The following is a 17,246-nucleotide window of genomic DNA, read 5'->3' on the forward strand; positions in this document are numbered from 1 at the left end:
TGCAAAGAAAAATTACAGAATCACAGAACCAGTCAGATTGGAAAAGATCTCTGAGATCATCAAGTCCAGCCTGTGACAGAACACCATTGTGTCAACCAGACCATGTCACGGAGTGCCACATCCAGTCTTTCTCTAAGTATCTCCAGGGACAGCAACTCCTCCCTGGGCAGTCCATTCCAATGCCTAATCACCCTTTCAGTGAATAAATTCTTCCTAATGTCCAATCTGAACCTCCTCTGGCACAGCTTAAGGCTCTGTCTTCATGTCGCTGGTTGCCTGGGAGAAGAGAGTGACACCCACCTGGCTACACCCTCCTGTCAGGGAGTTGTAGAGAGTGTTAAGGTCTCCCCTGAGCCTCCTTTTCTCCAGGCAAAACAACCCCACATTCCTCTTTTACTCCTCAGTCTCTGCCCCTCCTCTTCCCCTCATGAGGGAGTTGTAACTGCAATGAAGTCTCCCCTGTCTTCTCTTCTCCAGGCTGAATAGACCAAACAACTTCAGCCACTCCTCACGCAGCTTCCCCTCCAGACCCTTCACAATCCTCATTGCCTTCCTTTGGACACTCTCTAATAGTTTCATGTCTTTCTTACATTGTGCCACCCAAAACTGGCCCCAGCACTCCAGGTGAGGTCACCCCAGTGCAGAGCAGAGCAGGACAATCCCCTCCCTTGCCTGGCTGTTGATGCTGTGCCTGATGCCCCCAGGACAGGGTTGGCCCTCCTGGCTGCCAGGGCACTGCTGACTCGTGTTCAACTCACCATTGACCAGGAGCCCCAGGTCCCTTTCCACAATGCTGCTTTCCAGCATCTCCTTCCCCAGTCTATACAGACAGCAGGGGTTGCCCCATCCCAGGTGCAGAAGCCAGCACCTATCTTGGTTGAATTTCATACAGCTGATAATTTCCCATCTCTCTAATTTGTCAAGGTATCTTTCCAGGATCTCTCTCCTTTAAGGGAGTCACCAGCTCCTCCCAGTTTTGTATAATTTGTGAATTTACTTAGCATTCTTTCCAGTCCTAAGTACAAGTGATTTATGTTGAGGAACACAGGGCCAAGGATGGAGCCCTGTGGAGCCCACTGGTGACAAGTCACCATTCACTCTAACCCTTTGTGCCCCACCTATGAGTCGGGTGCTCAGCCATCACAGGATGTGTTTATCCAGCTGTGAACTGGGAATTTTGTCCAGAAAGATCCTGTGAGAGACAGTATCAAAAGCTTTGCTGAAGTGCAAAAAGATAAAAATAACATGCCCTGGCTTCCCTTGATCAGCTATGTGGGCTACCTTGTCATGAAAGGTAGTTAGGTTTGACAAGCAGGACTTTCCCCAGATGAAGCCATGCTGGCTTTGATCAATGATTACATTGTCCTCCAGGTGTTTTTCAGTACCTCCCAGAAGAATCTTTTCTCTGATTTTATCAAGCACTGGAAGTGTGTTTGACAGACCTGTAATTTCCAGGCTCCTCTTTCTCACCCTTCTTGAAAATCAGGACCTCTCTGGATTCCCAAGACTGCTCAAAAATCATCCAGAAAGGCTTTGCAGTGACACCAGCCAGCTTTCTGGGCATTCTCTGATGAATCCCTCAACAGATTTGTAGGGATCCAGATGGAGCAGCAGATCCCACACGTGTTCAGAGTCAAAGGAGAGTTGATCATTCTCGCAGTCGTGAGAGAGATTTGGGAGTGCCACAAGGTAAAGAAAGGCTTTAAAAACATAACTTCATAGATCCTTGGATTTTTATGATGCAGCTGAGTGTTTTCTGAACCTTCCTGATTTAAAGTTGTAAGGCTTACTGCCAATATGCAATGACTGAAGGGAATGTAAGAGGAATGGTACCACAGCTGCCACTTTTGTCTCCTGGACTATCCAAATGTCAGGAGGAGCCTCCATGAAAAATGCAAGTGATAACAGAACTGACAAGGATGGCCTGATGACACATTTTGGTTCTATGAACCTGAAGTGAAATGAAGCCATCCAACATTTTGGCATGCAAGGCATAACTCCAAAAGGCTGCATCAGATGACTGTGGTATGTAACCAGCATTCCTCAGGATGAAAAGGCAGCATCTGAGAGTCTTTGTGGCCCTCAAGCCAAGACAAGGAAAAAGTAGGAGCTGGGCAAAACACATTCCTCAGGAACCCATACTGTTGTGCACATCTCTGTATTTTTTCCATGGCAGACACTGTTGGCTTGCAAATCTCACCAGATGCCTGTGGCATTTTAGGAGCATCCAATCAAGCCATCCTGTATGAGGCAGTCACTACACTTGGTATTCTAGTTGCCATCGAGATTGTTACTTCGTGTGATCTCATGTAATCACCTGCACTCCCTCTAGACAGAGATTTACTAACAAGGAGAAACTTCCACCTATTTTTCCTGCTCAGTGATGGCACTGAGCTTCGTGGCTATGGGAAATGTAAGACTGGCAATGTTTATGACATCAGGAGACAAAATCTCTTTGAAAGCATGTAAATATTGGTAAATTGAACCATTTCAAAAGGAATGGGAAACTTGTAGCCAGCCAGAGCCATGGAGGCCTACAAAAAAACTGCTTTTTGGGATACTGCACTTCTCTGGTCAGCATCGCACAGTGCCTCGTTCAGCCCAATGCAATATCCAGTCCAACCAAGCCATACTAGGACTCCTCAAAGGCTCATTTCCCAACTTAATCTCTTTCTCTAATCATCATACCAGATTTTAAATACTAAAAGCTATGGTCTCTGAACTAACTTTTCCATCTCAGATGGCCTGCCCTGACCAGACCTGCCAACAGTGCCCAATGGCAAAGGTCTGGAGCTTGACCTTCCCTGGCTCTCTAGAGGACACAACCCAACTAGGGCTCTCAGGCAGGGAAAACAATCACCTGGCTTCCCCCTTTTGCCTTCCCTTGTGCCATGGCCCAGACGATGGCAGGACCCAGCCAGCATCACAGGGATGTGCCCTGCCCTCGAAGGTGGTGCCCTTTGTGACAGCAGTCTGGTGTACAGTGGCTGTTTGTGATGCAGTGCTCTAGAAGAGCACCTCCCTCAGGAAGCAGCAGCTGCCCAGGGCAATGCTGACAGGTCTGCAGCAGAGGATGCTAAAGACAACCATGGAGAAGGAGGAGCAGCTGGGAGCATGGCCAGCACAGGCATGTGGCTTCGTTGTATCAGCTTCCCTGAGCGATGCAGGTGCAAGGACAGGCCACCAGCAACAAGCAGCACAGCAGGAGCCACTAGGGCTATCAGTGTGCATTGAGTGCTACCAAAGTGCTACATGGCTGTGGGGGCACAAGAAGCAGGGGCCTTTTGTGAGGGAGATCATCGTGTCCTTTAAGAGGAGCCCTCCCGAGGACCTGGACGGAAGCTGCCCAGCCAGAAGCACATGCAGACCGGCCCACCTCTGGAAAGCCACCCAGCCACAGCAGCAGGATGGCCTGGAGGACAGGGAGGTACAACAGCCAGAAAGCCAAGGACAGGGTTTCTCTCTGAGGTGCTCTGGGGGACTCAACGACACATCTATGCAGGTGAGTGCCAAAGACAGAATGGGGTGGCCTGAGACGGGACGGGACAGGGGACAGTGGCTGGCTGCCCCTCACCACACGTGACAGGAAAGTTCATGGAGGGTATCTTGAATATGCAGGTAATGCAGGAGCAGCTAGGAGCCCAAGCTCCAATCATCAAGCCAGTGGCCTTGATCAGGGAACAGAAGCATGAAAATGCCACTGATGCAGAGCTGTCTGAGGAAGAGGAATGGGCAGATGCCATAGACACAGAGCTCTCAGAGGAAGAAGAATGGGAAGATGCCATTGACACTGAGGTGTCAGACAAGGAGGAATGGCAAGATACAATAGGCACAGAACTGTCTCAAGGAATAGATGCTGTTGAGTCACCTCCTGTCCACCACCAGGTCAGCTCCTTGGGCTTGGAGGACAACACTGAACCAAGGGAGGGTCCCAGCTTCCCCAGCAGTGTGGGCAGAGAGGCTGCAGGAGAGGCAGCTGACAAACTGCTGAGAGCATCTCCTGCCCCAGCAAGTGCCCAGCTGGCTGATTCTGCCCTGCTTGTAGCTCCCAAAGAAGAGGAGCATCATACGCCTCTCAAACATGGGGAGGCAGAGCTACCAGCTTCTTCTGCCCCTGTGGAGGCTGCAAGAGCAGCAGGGGCAGAGAACCAGGCACCTGCTCCACATGGCCCCACAGCCGATGGCCCAGCTCAGGTGGACACAGCCCAGTCCATGGAGGCTGAGGGCCTGGATAAGGCTGTGCTTATAGTCCAAGGACTTGATGAGCCATCAAGAGAAATGTGGGGCCAGGAACAAAGCAAGGACAAGGTGACAGGAGACAAAGTTTCATCAGAGGGGCCAGAGAATCTGGAAGCTGGCCCGCAGAGCCCCACAACTGATGCTCCACTACTGCTGAACTCAGCTGATTACATCAGAACTGAGATCATTAAGAGGGCCTGGCTTATGATCCAGGAACCTGTACAGGAGCTAGAAAAAGAGTGGGAGCAGGAAAGAAGCATGGATGAGGCAACAGCAGCAACAGCCAGAGCAGAGGGGCCAGAGAGCCCACCACATGCCCCACATAGCCCCACAGTCGACACCCCGCTTCTGCTGGACATGGCTGACTACATCAGGACAGACGTTGTTAAGAGGGCCTGGCTTATGATCCAGGAACCTGTCCAGCAGCCAGAAGAAAAGTGGGAGCAGGAAGGAAGCGGGGACAAGGTGACAACAGCAACAGCCAGAGCAGATGGGCCAGAGAGCCCACTACATACCCCATACAGCCCCCCAGTCAGTAACCCACCTCTGCTGGACATGGCCAAGTACGTCAGAGCTGAGATTGTAAAGAAGGCCCATCATTTGGTCCAGAGACCTTTCCAAGAAGTGAAGGAGCAGCAGGACCGGAAACAAAGCTCAGATGAAGCAATTGCAGGACCTGCAGGATGTGCCTACAGCCTTCTTGCCTCTACTGTCATCAACACCCCAGCCCATGAGGGATGGCTGAGCCATGCCCTCAGACTGCGGCACAGGAGAGAGGCAGAAGCGGGAACGAACAGCCGATACCACAGACCTGCAGGACACAGCCCAGGAGATCAGAACTGAGATACTGCGCAAGGCTATGCTCGTGGTCCAAGGATTCCAGACTATGGAACAGCAAGATCGGTGGAACAGCAAGACCAAAGGAGCAGGCAGAAGAACAGAGAGAGCTGGAAAAGGGCCCAGGTTAGATGATGAGAGTTACAGACACATTTAGGATTTGATGTAGACAAATTTTGATGCTAATAAAAGTTGTTACTTTACCAACAGTGCCTCTCTGCTTCATTTTGCCTTCTCTGTCCCTCCTTTTATTCACAGTTCCCAAGGGTGCTGACATGAGATCTTCATGGTGCTCATGCTCAGCTCCTGTCAGATGAAGTGGTTATAGTTCAGTCCTATCACTCAAAATGTCCTTCTTGCCCAGATTTAGGAGGAAGCAGAGGAGACATTACTCCCACTGCTAGCACTGAGATCCCTCCCACAGGACATGGCAGGGCTGTAGCCAACCTCCAAACTGCCCTTCTGCCCTTCCCAGCCCTGAAGAGCCTCTCTGCACAGGAATTCTTCGAATGTTTGTCTCTCCCTTTTTGGCAGTGAAAACCCAGAAACCTTTAATGAAAGTCTCATCTTCACAGCTCCTTGTGAGGGTAACAAGAGGCAGTGGGAGCACACAACCTTTGTGTGCTCAGCCATAATGGCTTGAGCATAATGGCTTATTTCAGAGCAGTGACTGACAGTCACATTACAATATATATTTTGCCAACATAATCTTTTCATTTTATTATATAGAAAAGTTTGCTCCACTGTACTTTACCTATGTCAAATTTTGCAAAACTTACCTTTATGTCTGAAGAGATTAATTGTTTTCCCAGGCCAAACCTAACAAACACTTTCTGAGAACTGGGATAATTTAGTTTTATTTATAGAATCACAGAATATGCTGAGTTAGAAATAATTCACAAGTACGCCGTGGAATCCCACTAGTGAAAGGTCAGCAGCCTGATGTCACCCCAGTCACTGTAACCCTTTGTGCTCCATCTACGAGCCAGGTGCTCAGCCATCACAGGATGTGTTTATCCAGCTGTGAATTGGGCATTTTGTCCAGAAGGATCCTCTAAGAGACAGTATCAAAAGCTTTGTTGAAGTACAAAAAGATGACACTAAATGGATTTCCTAGACCAATTCAGTGGGTTACCCTATCGTAGAAGGAAATCAGGTTTGATAAGCACAACTTTCTACTTATGAAGTCTCACTGGCTGTGATCAATGACTGCATTGTCCTCCAGGTGTTTTTCAACACCTCCCAGAAGAATCTTTTCTCTGATTCTACAAGGCAGTGAGGCTGACAGGCCTGTAGTTTCCAGGCTCCTCCTTCTCACCCTTCTTGAAAATCAGGACCTCTCTGGATTCCCAAGACTGCTCAAAAATCATCCAGAAAGGCTTTGCAGTGACACCAGCCAGCTTTCTGGGCATTCTCTGATGAATCCCTCAACAGATTTGTAGGGATCCAGATGGAGCAGCAGATCCCACACATGTTCAGAGTCAAAGGAGAGTTGATCATTTTTGCAGGCCACTAAGACCCTCTTGGTCAATCATCAATGGGTAAGATGGAAGCACAGACTGCAGTAAACACACCTGCCTTGTCTGTGTCCTATAGGAATGTGCCCCTTGTTGATGGAGTGAACCCTTTTTCTCCTTAAAAAGGAAAAAAGCCCAGAAGTTTCTCTCTTCAGTTTGGTTAAAAGACAACTCATAAGACCCTGAGGACTTCACTTCAAACTTAAGGATAGCCAATTGGACAGAAGCCAAGAAGTCACGCCTAGGCAATTCACTAGAAAAATAAGAGAACAAAAGAAGTAATCGCTTTTGTGAAGTGTTTTAGCAAGACCAAGAACCTCTTGCCCTAGCTCAGTTTTTCTCTGTAAAGAGCTTTGTTATTTTGCCTTTTATTAAAACTTTTCTGTTTCCAACACTGTAACAGAAGCCATCCTGCTACTTTTATGCCATCTGAAGTAGCTAAAGTGTCCCTCTTGGTGAGGTGACCACCCTCATCCTGTAATGGGCTGATGTCATTTCATCACAGCCTTTTGCTATCCATATATTTGAAGAAACTTTTTATTTTCTCCTACAGTTTTCTGGTCAACTTCACTTCAAACTAAGCTTTGGCTGCACTAATTTTCTCCCTACAGCAGCAAGCATCTTCTGTGTTCTTCTCTGTGATGCTTCCTCTGTCCATAAACCTTCCTTTTTCACCTTAATTCCAAGAGAAGGATCCTGTTCAGCCAAGCTGCTTTTTGCCTCATCTGCTTGACTTCAACATTTAGGATTTGCCTCTTCTGCGTGCTTTGGAAATTAGAACTACCTCCATCATAACCTCTCTGTGGCTAAGATAAATTATCATCTTTGTTCTGTTTTTTTAAGGGACAAAACTGAAATAGGGTAAAGTATTCAAATAATGAAATGGGCCAAATCATTCAAATAACAATTTACAGAAAAAAAGAGACCATTTTCAGTATGTCAGGCTTGTGAGAAGGTCCCAACATATTGAGCAGGCTGAAGTCAGTTGAATACAAAATATTAAATTCATATAATAAACATTACATATTTTCTCCACACAGACAGCATCTCTAAAGACCTGCTGAAAGCAGAAGCCAGTTATTTCTAAGTGGGACATGCTCACATGTATCTCCAGATTCCAGTAGGTACTGGGACAAGGTAAATACCCAAAGAACCGTCCCTGGAGTTTGGAACTTTCTGTCCAGCAGACACGAAGGGTGAGAAATTGCATTTTTCCTGGGAAAAATGGTCGAGCAAACATTCATTTCCTCTATTTAAAATGTAGTTGCTCTTCTCCAGACATGGCTATGTCCAAAGGAGAAGAAGCATCCTACAAGCAAGAGGCCTTGTAAGCTGCAGCATGGAACAGGTATAAAACAGGGTGTTTTCTTCTTCTTCTTTCTCTCAAAAAGGCTTCAAATGGTCTTGTTTTCATCCCACTGTAGAAAAGTAATAAGATGAAATATTTAAAAATAAAAGGGGACAGAAAAAAAGTTTCCTTCCAAGCTTCAAGTTAGAGACTGTTAAGACAAGCCATTCCGACCTCACTGTTTAAATTTCCTATCTGCGAAAAAACAGACTCTGTTTTTTTTGATGGGAATTACTTACCTATGGAAGCAACAAACTGCAAAGCCACCCCCCAGAAGTGGCAATGGCAGTATCACATCAAGAACCAGACCTTGAACTGGATCAGTGCTCACAGCATACAAGAAATTCTTCAAAAACAACCTTTTCTTGCAGTCTAACACTGTCTTCTCCTTTCTAGGCCCTGCAGTCACCCTGTTGGGACTTACTTTATACATCTTTATTTAAAATACTTGTATATGCAAGGGAAGTTCTTGAAGAAAAATAATAATTGCTGTGAAAGTCACAAGTTTTGTGTTGGGAATACACACATTTTTTCAGGATTTTGGCTATGTAACAGTTTTCACCACATTTCTCTAACAATAAAATAACTCCTGCTACAGAATGGAAGTTGCCCTAGAGCAAAGTAAAGTAAGTTATATTTGCATTATGTAAAGTGTTTTGTGATGTGACTATATATGTATATACACATACTTCTATTAAAAGGAGAGAAAAATCTATTTTAGTTCACGTTTGGAAGTTGGGATTAAGCGCCAAGCTTTGATTGAAGGGAAAGCTTAATGTGAACACCTGAACCAACAAGAGATATTTCAAAATCCATCCATACATATTGCATAGCTTTTATTTGAAAGTTCAGAAAATAAGGTGGTAAGAATTTAAGTACCATGTTAAATCTTCAGCCAGTCTTTCCACTCAATATATTTGTTAAAACAATGTGCTGAAGCAGCAGGAATTTATTATTGGGCTTTTCCACACAAGACACACCTTGGATTTTTCCATTCTAAATCTTTTAAAACAGATGCATAAAGTAGTAAAGGGTTTTATAGAAAAAGCTTCAGTTATGATGTAAGTTCAAACAGCAAGAGTAATGAAAATACAAAATATCAACTCTTGACCTATATCTTAATTAGTTTCAGACTTTTAGTCTAATATTTTTAAGTGGTTTTGATATCAACAATGGTATAAACTGAAATCTGCAACAGACATTATACTATGGAGAGAAGTCAGTTATCATTAGCATATATTTGGAGTAAGTTTCTGGATTGAATTTGTTCAACTAGCTGGGTTTAAGTATGATTTTGATAAATTCAAAACACTGGTATACCAAGCATTTGTCCTACATAACTGTGAGCTAACATCCCACTGTTGTTGGCCTTGGGTTTATTGACAGACTAAGGGGTTCTGAGACACAGAAATCATTACTGTGTCACAAGAAGTAACAAATAATGCATATTTTATTGGGAGAGATGAAGTCAGATGATAATTTAGAGAGCCTGCACACCTAATACCTTACCAGGATACACAGTGCCTTTGATTTCTGAAATGTACATACAGAACACTAGAACAAATGTAGAGGAATCAGACACACAGCAAATACACAGGTACAGCGAGAGGTATACCTTTCAGGTTTCATTGTCAGCACTGGCACAGTGCAGCTGGTACAGGAGCTGCAGAGATCAAATTTCCTCTTTTCCTTGTTGGCTGCAGCACAGATATTGGTTTCTTGCTCACTGGTCCCTTGTATGCCTCCTTCTTTATGAGAGATAAACCTTTCCTGATGACCACACATATCAACTTTGACTTTAGAAAGGATGGCACTGTGTTACCCAAAGAAACAGCTAAGCTGTCATTAAATTACACTAGAATTTAAAATATACATTTTCTAGATTTTTTACTGTAAGAATTTGTTTTCTTACCTTACTTATTTATAATCCTGCCTTTCCTCTAGTAGCATCCTATCATTCCTTCCTGAAAAAAACACACGGAGAACATGTTATTAACCCAGCACCTACACAAATCAGTTTCCAGGCTCAAATCTGGAAAAGGCAGACCTCTGTGAAGCTTGTAATACAGGTTTCATTTATAAGTCCTAGGTTTTAAGATACGTCTGATGGCTTTTTTTCTTCATCTTCTAAGGGGTATAAAACACAGTATGCAAGCTGTTTATAAGGATACTGAAACAGAAATCATTGCACACTGAGATCAAGCAGCTGTTGAATCAGTAAAGCCTGAATTAACCCAAAGACTTACAACCAGGTTTGCATTTTTTAGAGCCTCTCATGTTGCACATTAGCTGGGCTGTGTGAGGTAAGCCATGGTATTCATCAGATTTCCAACACAGCTTCTTGGGCAGTGAGTGAGTTCCTGGCTAAGAAATTATATAAATAAATTATACTTCTGTAGTGTTTTGCATCATTGTGGAAGAGTTCTTTTTGTGGAAAGAATAGAATGAAACTTTTTATAAGGACATAAACGACACAGGCAGCAAAATATGTGAATTTCAGTAATTATGTCACAATCATAGCATGCTCCCAGAAATAAATCACATTTTTTTTCCCCCAGCAGGCTACTTATTGCTGGGTAGAATCCACTGCTTGTGGGCAAACATGAAATATTCCTGTCAGCTCAGGGCCCAGTTGGCCATTTCATTTAACTCATTATTTGGAAAAGAGAAACCAGCTGTAAGAAATGCAGAATAATGCCTGCACTCAAACAAGACTAACCTTGCTCATTTTTATGCTTTAAAGTTGTTGAAGAATCTGTGCTTGAGCAATTAAAGCTTTGGTAAGGGCTTGCGGCTCAAAGGCTGTTTAGAAAATGGCTTGAACAACTTCTGGAGTATTTTGTGGCAAGAATAAGTAGGCAGTGAGGTCAGCATATGTAAAAACAAAACAAAATCATAGTTTCATTACTGCTGCTAAAAATCCCCAACCTGTAAAGCTTGTGTAAAGTTTCATCAATCACAGAAACTTACATAATCATTAGAGGATCTGCCCTTTCGAGATGTGGTAGCACTGAGAGATCAGATTAAGCTTTCATAGGCTGCTCAGTGAAGAATTGGATTCTGATCAACAACAAGGAGGCAGAATACTCTAGGATGCATCTACATTTGAAATTACTGAAAATCTGAAAATGTGATCAGTGAAAATGTTGACCTGGTTTAACGTCTTAGAAGAACATTTGAAGGAGAAATGGAAGAGATTGACTCATTAGATAATACTGGATCTGAAACTTTTGGCAGGAAGATGGTTCTGTTCACAACAGATACTGAAACTATGTGTATGAGAAATGGCACCTCTTCAGCACATTTATATTTAAATATCAAAGTGTTTAATCTTTTGAGGGAGAAGTAGTAGATCTGTAAATACATGTTTTATAAGATGTGTCCTCTGCCCCAAACATGACACATAGGTTGTAAGCCAAATAGACCATCTTCAAAGAACCTGGCAACTGAAAACTAACACTGAACAAGGGACCAGAATGTCTAGAAGAAAGCACGGCTGCTTGCTTATATTATCTGGGCACATTTAACCCCTAAAATCCAATAATTTCCTGGCAGAGCACACATAGTCAAAGAAGATGATTTTTACAGCCGGGTTGTGATCACTCCTCTCACAGGTCTGCTTCCAGCCACTGTGCAAGACACTTGAGAATGAGCAATGTCTGCACTCACACTGTTCCCAGTGATCTGCTTCTTCCTTTCTCAGAAGCTGCACCGATTTGCCCTTTTCTTAAAATTGTTCCCAAGCTAGAAGCCCACATCCTAGTTTCAAGAAACATGACTTGCTGCTTAGGAATGTAAATCACTTTGCATCCTGGTCTTTGAGAAACAGCCCATGGAGTGGGAGAATGATCCTGTTTGTTCTACCCCATCCTGGGGGTCATGGGTGGGTGACCTCCACACCCATGAGCAGAAAGCTCCTGGCAGAGGAGCAGGCAGGAAACCAGGGCAGGTCAAATTTTTTTGTGAATGTGTTTCATTATCATGGTGAAGGCATGCCCTCCAGCAGGCTGCAGCAGGGAGAAGGTGGATGATGAGATGGCAGACAGAACATTTCAGTGCCTTTCAAAAGAGGGCATTTGAGGGCTCTCTTCAGGGCTTTTTTGCCCCATTTACTTAATATTCATAGGCACTATATGTGCAGAGGCCTGGCTTGCTGGAAACTCCTGGGCTAGGCAGCAACAGTACATGAGAGGAAAGCAAAGGCTCTCCTGACATGTTTTTTAAAATGTTTTGTCAAAGGTTTTAACCTACCAGTACAAACAGATTATCACAGCCTTTAAACAAAGAGCACATCACAGGGTCAGGGCAGCTACCAGCGAAGTACCATCAGGAAAGGATGGCATTACTCTGAATCCACAGGAATACCCTTCAGCCCCTGTGGATCAGCAAGTGCTGAAACAAACCAGGCAGTGCTTCTAATCTTCTCACCCAGGCACACACTTCTCTCCTATGAGGATGAGGTCTTTAAAGTAGAATTTCTACTGGGACAGCATATCTAGGACCAACAGAATATTTCACAAAGCTGTTGAGCATCACTTAATGTGATTCAAACTGCTGAACCAAAATTTCAATGATCATAATCAGTGAAAATTATATTGATTCAAGTAATTGCCCATCATCTATGATGGAAACCTTAAGTAAACAACGGAGTTATCAATAGTTACCACAAAACAAAATTCACATTCCCACTTTGCCCTTTCATACATTTGAGGACTGCCAAAGGATTTCTTTACTTTTAACTAGATGGCTTACTGATTCCAACAAAGCCAGGAAAACATATGCTGGGTTATGCACATGAACAAAGGGAAACAACTGAATGTTGTTTGTTGAAAAATATTTGATTATGTACAACTCTATTATTTTTATTTTGGCAATAACTACAAGCCAGCAATATCAGAGTCTTCAGTGAGGACAGTAAATAGTAATCAGTTGCTTAGAGCAACATTCATAAATTCACATATTTATGAATGAACTGAAGTAGACTAATCATAAAGTCAATTATCATGCCTACTAACGTGCTTAACTGGCAAATGTGTGTCCTGGCTTGTAAGATAAGCATATATTCTATTTGCCATCTGTCAGAGGTGGGGCAGGTATCTTCTGTTGGGCAGTTTTCTTATCTTTTCCAAGAACAATGTCTCGCCCTGGAGAGGTATCTTCTGTTAATGGGACATTGAATGGCTCACTGCATGACTGAGAGAGTTACATCATCCCATTGTGAGATGCTCCACCCAGAGGGAGGAGCCAAGCATCCCTACCTGCATAAAATCAGCATTTCTTGGGACATCAACTCAGCCTCTTCACTGGATTCCCAGAGGAAGACCAGGCCCATCTACTCTATCACCAGACCTTCAGAGAAAATTACACCCTTCTACTGGATCATCACTTCAACAGCATTTCATCCACCACTACAGGGGGAGCAGCCACCATTTAACTGGACTATCACCAACACCCTGAGTCCTCAGGGTGTCAGGTTTCTGACTCTATCAGTAGGTTTGTTTGTACTAATTACATTTTTTTTAATTTTGTTTTTTTTCCTAGTAAAGAACTGTTATTCCCATTCCTGTATCTTTGCCTCAGAGCCTTTTTATTTTGAAATTGTGGTAATTTGGAGGGAGGGGGTTTACCTCTTCCATTTCACAGGAGGCCCTTGCCTTCCTTCACAGACTCCTGTCTTTTCAAACCAAGACAATGTGATTGTGAAATTTTGCCAAAGGACTACAAGGAATTTCAAGTAAAATTAAGCTCAAGTAGAGAAAAATCAGATGCAATTTCATATTCAGATCTCTTAGAATAAAGAAAAAAACTCAAATGCTTAAAAAATATGATAGTAATTGCTTGAAATCTCAACATTGCTATTATTAAATAATTAAAAATAGCTTTTAGGGCTCCTCTAAGGAAATCCTGTCCCAAGGGTAATGCTAGGAATACAAAGATAATGTCATATAACAATTTCTGCACAAGGCTATGGAGTACTTCTGTTTACCAGTGTAGCTGAACATTTTCTCATTGTAAAAGTTCAATTAATAGAATTTCATCCAAAGAGATCAGTAAAATAATGCTACAAAATTGGAGAGAGAGTATTGCTCACATTGGATTTGCTGCATAAACAGGTTCTGAGTTTGTTGGGCAAATGCTGGAATTTAATCTTTTCTTTATTCTAAAAAGCTACATTTTTCCTATTGAGAATACATATGTATTTGTTTTGAAACTCGGGGGCTCCCTTGTGGAATCTGAAGCAAGAAGCATTGATTTATCTGATTTCTCTGACGCTGAGCCAGCTGGGTGGACTCCATTACCAGACCAGTTCCCTGAGTGTCTGTGGGAAGCTGGTCAGAAGAAGTGTAGGGAAGCTTTTGGAGAAGGAGAGGTTCCTGATCACTCTGATGTTTGGAAAAGCTAATACTTTCCCAGTATTTCTGACAGCTTAAAGGACTCTTAGCAGAATCATAATTTTTAGCTGGGGAGTTCATCTCCTTCTTCACATCCTGCTTGAGAAGAAATTTTCCTGTGAGTGGATGTCAAACTGTTCAAGCCAAGCTCAGGCTTTTGCCATTTCTCTGATTCCAGTTTTTTGGTTTTGAATCTGAAGGATATCAGTCGGGATCATGAGAGAGAACCTACTGTTGCAGCTGCTGCCAAGGAGCAGACATCTTCTTTAAACACAGGAAGACTGTATTCTTCTTTTGTTAAACAAGCCTCATGTTCATTTTAAAGTATCATAACCATAAATATTATGCCCTAAATAGAAAATTTCATTTGAAGGGTCTAACAGCCTAGAGAAGTTGAAATATAGGTTCCAAACAGTATAGTCTCTGACTAGCAGCACCTCCTGTGGTTACTTCTCTCAAGACAAAAAATAGGGGGGTTTTGTTTGGTTTTGTTTTGGCTTTTTTTTTTTTTTTTCCTTTTTTTTTTTTTCCAATTACTGCCTGAATAGGAGCTCCCAAGCAGAAAAAAAACATCCCATAGAGACAATAGGTGCAAAAAGAAAAAAAAAAAATTAGCTGTGCATTCTTTTGGAATTTCAGGCTTTCTGGGAAGATGTAACTAATTTGCACTGTTTTAGAGTAATTGTTCAGTTGCAGAAATTTTCTCTTTCTGAATAAGAATTTCTTAGTGTTTACTTGGCTGGTTAATTTTGAGTTATTTATTTAGGAACTCTTCTATGTATTCACCCCTTTCAAGTTCATAAAATATTTTCAAGCAATAAACATGGCACTAAACTTGCTAATTTCTAACTAAGGAAGGATTCTCAAATGCTAAGCCTCAGTATTTCAGCAATAGCAATAAATTCTTGATTGCAGCCTTCCTGAGAGTATCATAAATATTTTTGTCAGTGTGCAGTTCTACCATTTGCTAAATGATGTGACATTCGTGGTAGTATCAAAAGTCCAAATCATAATATCTTGCCAGGAGGCTTTCAGGCAGCTCTTGGACTGCACTATGGTTTCTGTTTGGTGTCAAGCAAATATAACATCAGTATTTTCCCTGCTGACTACTATTTACTGACATGATTTTCTGGATGGCACAACAAAAGATACAACATACAGAACATACTATTATGAAAGAAAGCAGAAACAAATGGAAGTGTTGCTTATTTGGTAGTTCAAATTATTTTATGCCTAAATCAAGAAAGGATATCCCTGCACACAAAACAGGGAACAAATTCCTGTGCAGAGAAAGCAGCCACAGAAGCCCAGCAAAGGATATACTGTAACATTAAGTCCCCATGTATTCTCTGTGCATGTCTGCACAGCTATGACCAAATAGCAGGATGTGATCCTGGCAGAAATTATTTGTAGGTTGAGTTTTTAATTTAAAGCTAAAGAAAAATGTGCTGAGAACATTTATGCATGTGATGCTACGGAATTATGCATAACTTGGCTGCTACATGGGATATCAGGTTCCTCCATAAGCACAGAACCCTCTCCTTTATATATAACCCAAAGTATTGAAAGGTTGATATGTTTAACTGATTCCCATCAGTTGTTGTTAATCTCTGTGTGAAATATGTCATAAAACTCACTGATTTATAAGTATTAGTCTTCCTTCTCAAATCAAAATTAGCCATGAACTTGAGTTTAATTTTTTTTATTTCAGATTTGGCTTTATTTATCCCAGTCATTATTTTCTAAAAACAAATTTTCCATTAATCAGTAAAGTGTTATGAAAGAGATCAGAAATGTGCAATAAAGTGTGAGTACTAATAATTAATAATAACTTTAATAAAAATATTGCTTCTCCGTCATTTCTTTTCTCCAAGGACAAACTGAAAGATGTAAAATTAGTCCTCTTTGTCAAAATTAAGCAACAAATCTTCCAAGGGGAATTTTCAGTGAAAGCATATCCAAACAGAAAAGCTGAGTGTTTTTGTGGTTCTCTAACCATCTGTGAAGCTGTCACAGAAAGTTTTATGACCCTTTTTTGAGATGTTATAATTCTCTCATAAGTGTATTGGACATAATCCAAACTCACCTAAGTATTTTCCAGGTACCATGAACATCAGTGCCCTCCATGCTAGCATGAGTTGTGTAGAAGTACAGCAGATACTTTTCCTCTGTTTAGACAAAAAAAGGGCTCTTTCTTCACATATAAATGGGACCCTCTTGGGTACTGTGTGTAATTTTTTAAGCATCTTAATATGATTAACTAGTTCCTTTGTGAAAATCTGACTTCTATGTTGTGAAGTAGAAATGTAGAAGCTCTTGAAATGTACAAATACTTACATGGATACTTAGGGAAATTTGTCCACTCTTGGTGGAACAGTTAGGAATTCCTGCAGCTCTTACAGCTCCCCTCTCTCAAGTTCATTATCTTCTGCTAAACTCAGTCTTTGAAAAGATGTTAAATGGATTAAGTTCATCCCTCTCAGCTGGTGATTGTTCATAAGGTTAGAAGTTCATGAATTCAGTTTTCACCAGTGTGGGAGGGAGGGAGGACCCAGCTTTCTGGCAAAGAGAGCACAAACATGTTCATGGAGAGATTGAAGCCTGTCTGTCAAATCAGTGTCTATTTAAAGACCTTCTACAGCTCATTTCTATGTTCCTAGACCATGGCTAGATCATGAAAAAAATAGTCAAGGGCAAGGAAAAGATCTTTAATTACCCATTGCCCTCTGCAAATGGGATCACCAAGGCCATGAGCTTCTTCAGCAACCACCAGCAAAATGTTTTGGTAAGAGGTCAAACCATAACCACATGCCAGGCTCTCTCTAGCCCCAGCTGCATCTCTCCCAGAGGGACAGCAGCCTCCAAGAGTGCTCTCCTGGCAGGCTCAGTTCTGAGTCATCCTCCAGCCTCCAG

At 42.5% G+C, this 17,246-nt stretch overlaps 1 protein-coding gene across 1 annotated transcript; it reads left to right on the forward strand.

The window, feature by feature from the left end:
- Positions 1-779: 779 nt before the first annotated feature.
- LOC128822635 (uncharacterized) lies at positions 780-5,288 on the forward strand. Its single transcript, XM_054004392.1, has 2 exons — positions 780-3,502; positions 3,619-5,288. Exons 1-2 carry the CDS (start codon positions 3,050-3,052, stop codon positions 5,080-5,082), a joined length of 1,917 nt encoding a protein of 638 aa, XP_053860367.1. The 5' UTR covers positions 780-3,049; the 3' UTR covers positions 5,083-5,288.
- The last annotated feature ends 11,958 nt before the right edge of the window (positions 5,289-17,246 follow it).

The sequence above is a fragment of the Vidua macroura genome, chromosome Z (genome assembly GCF_024509145.1).
Source record: "Vidua macroura isolate BioBank_ID:100142 chromosome Z, ASM2450914v1, whole genome shotgun sequence".
NCBI classification, from domain to species: domain Eukaryota; kingdom Metazoa; phylum Chordata; class Aves; order Passeriformes; family Viduidae; genus Vidua; species Vidua macroura.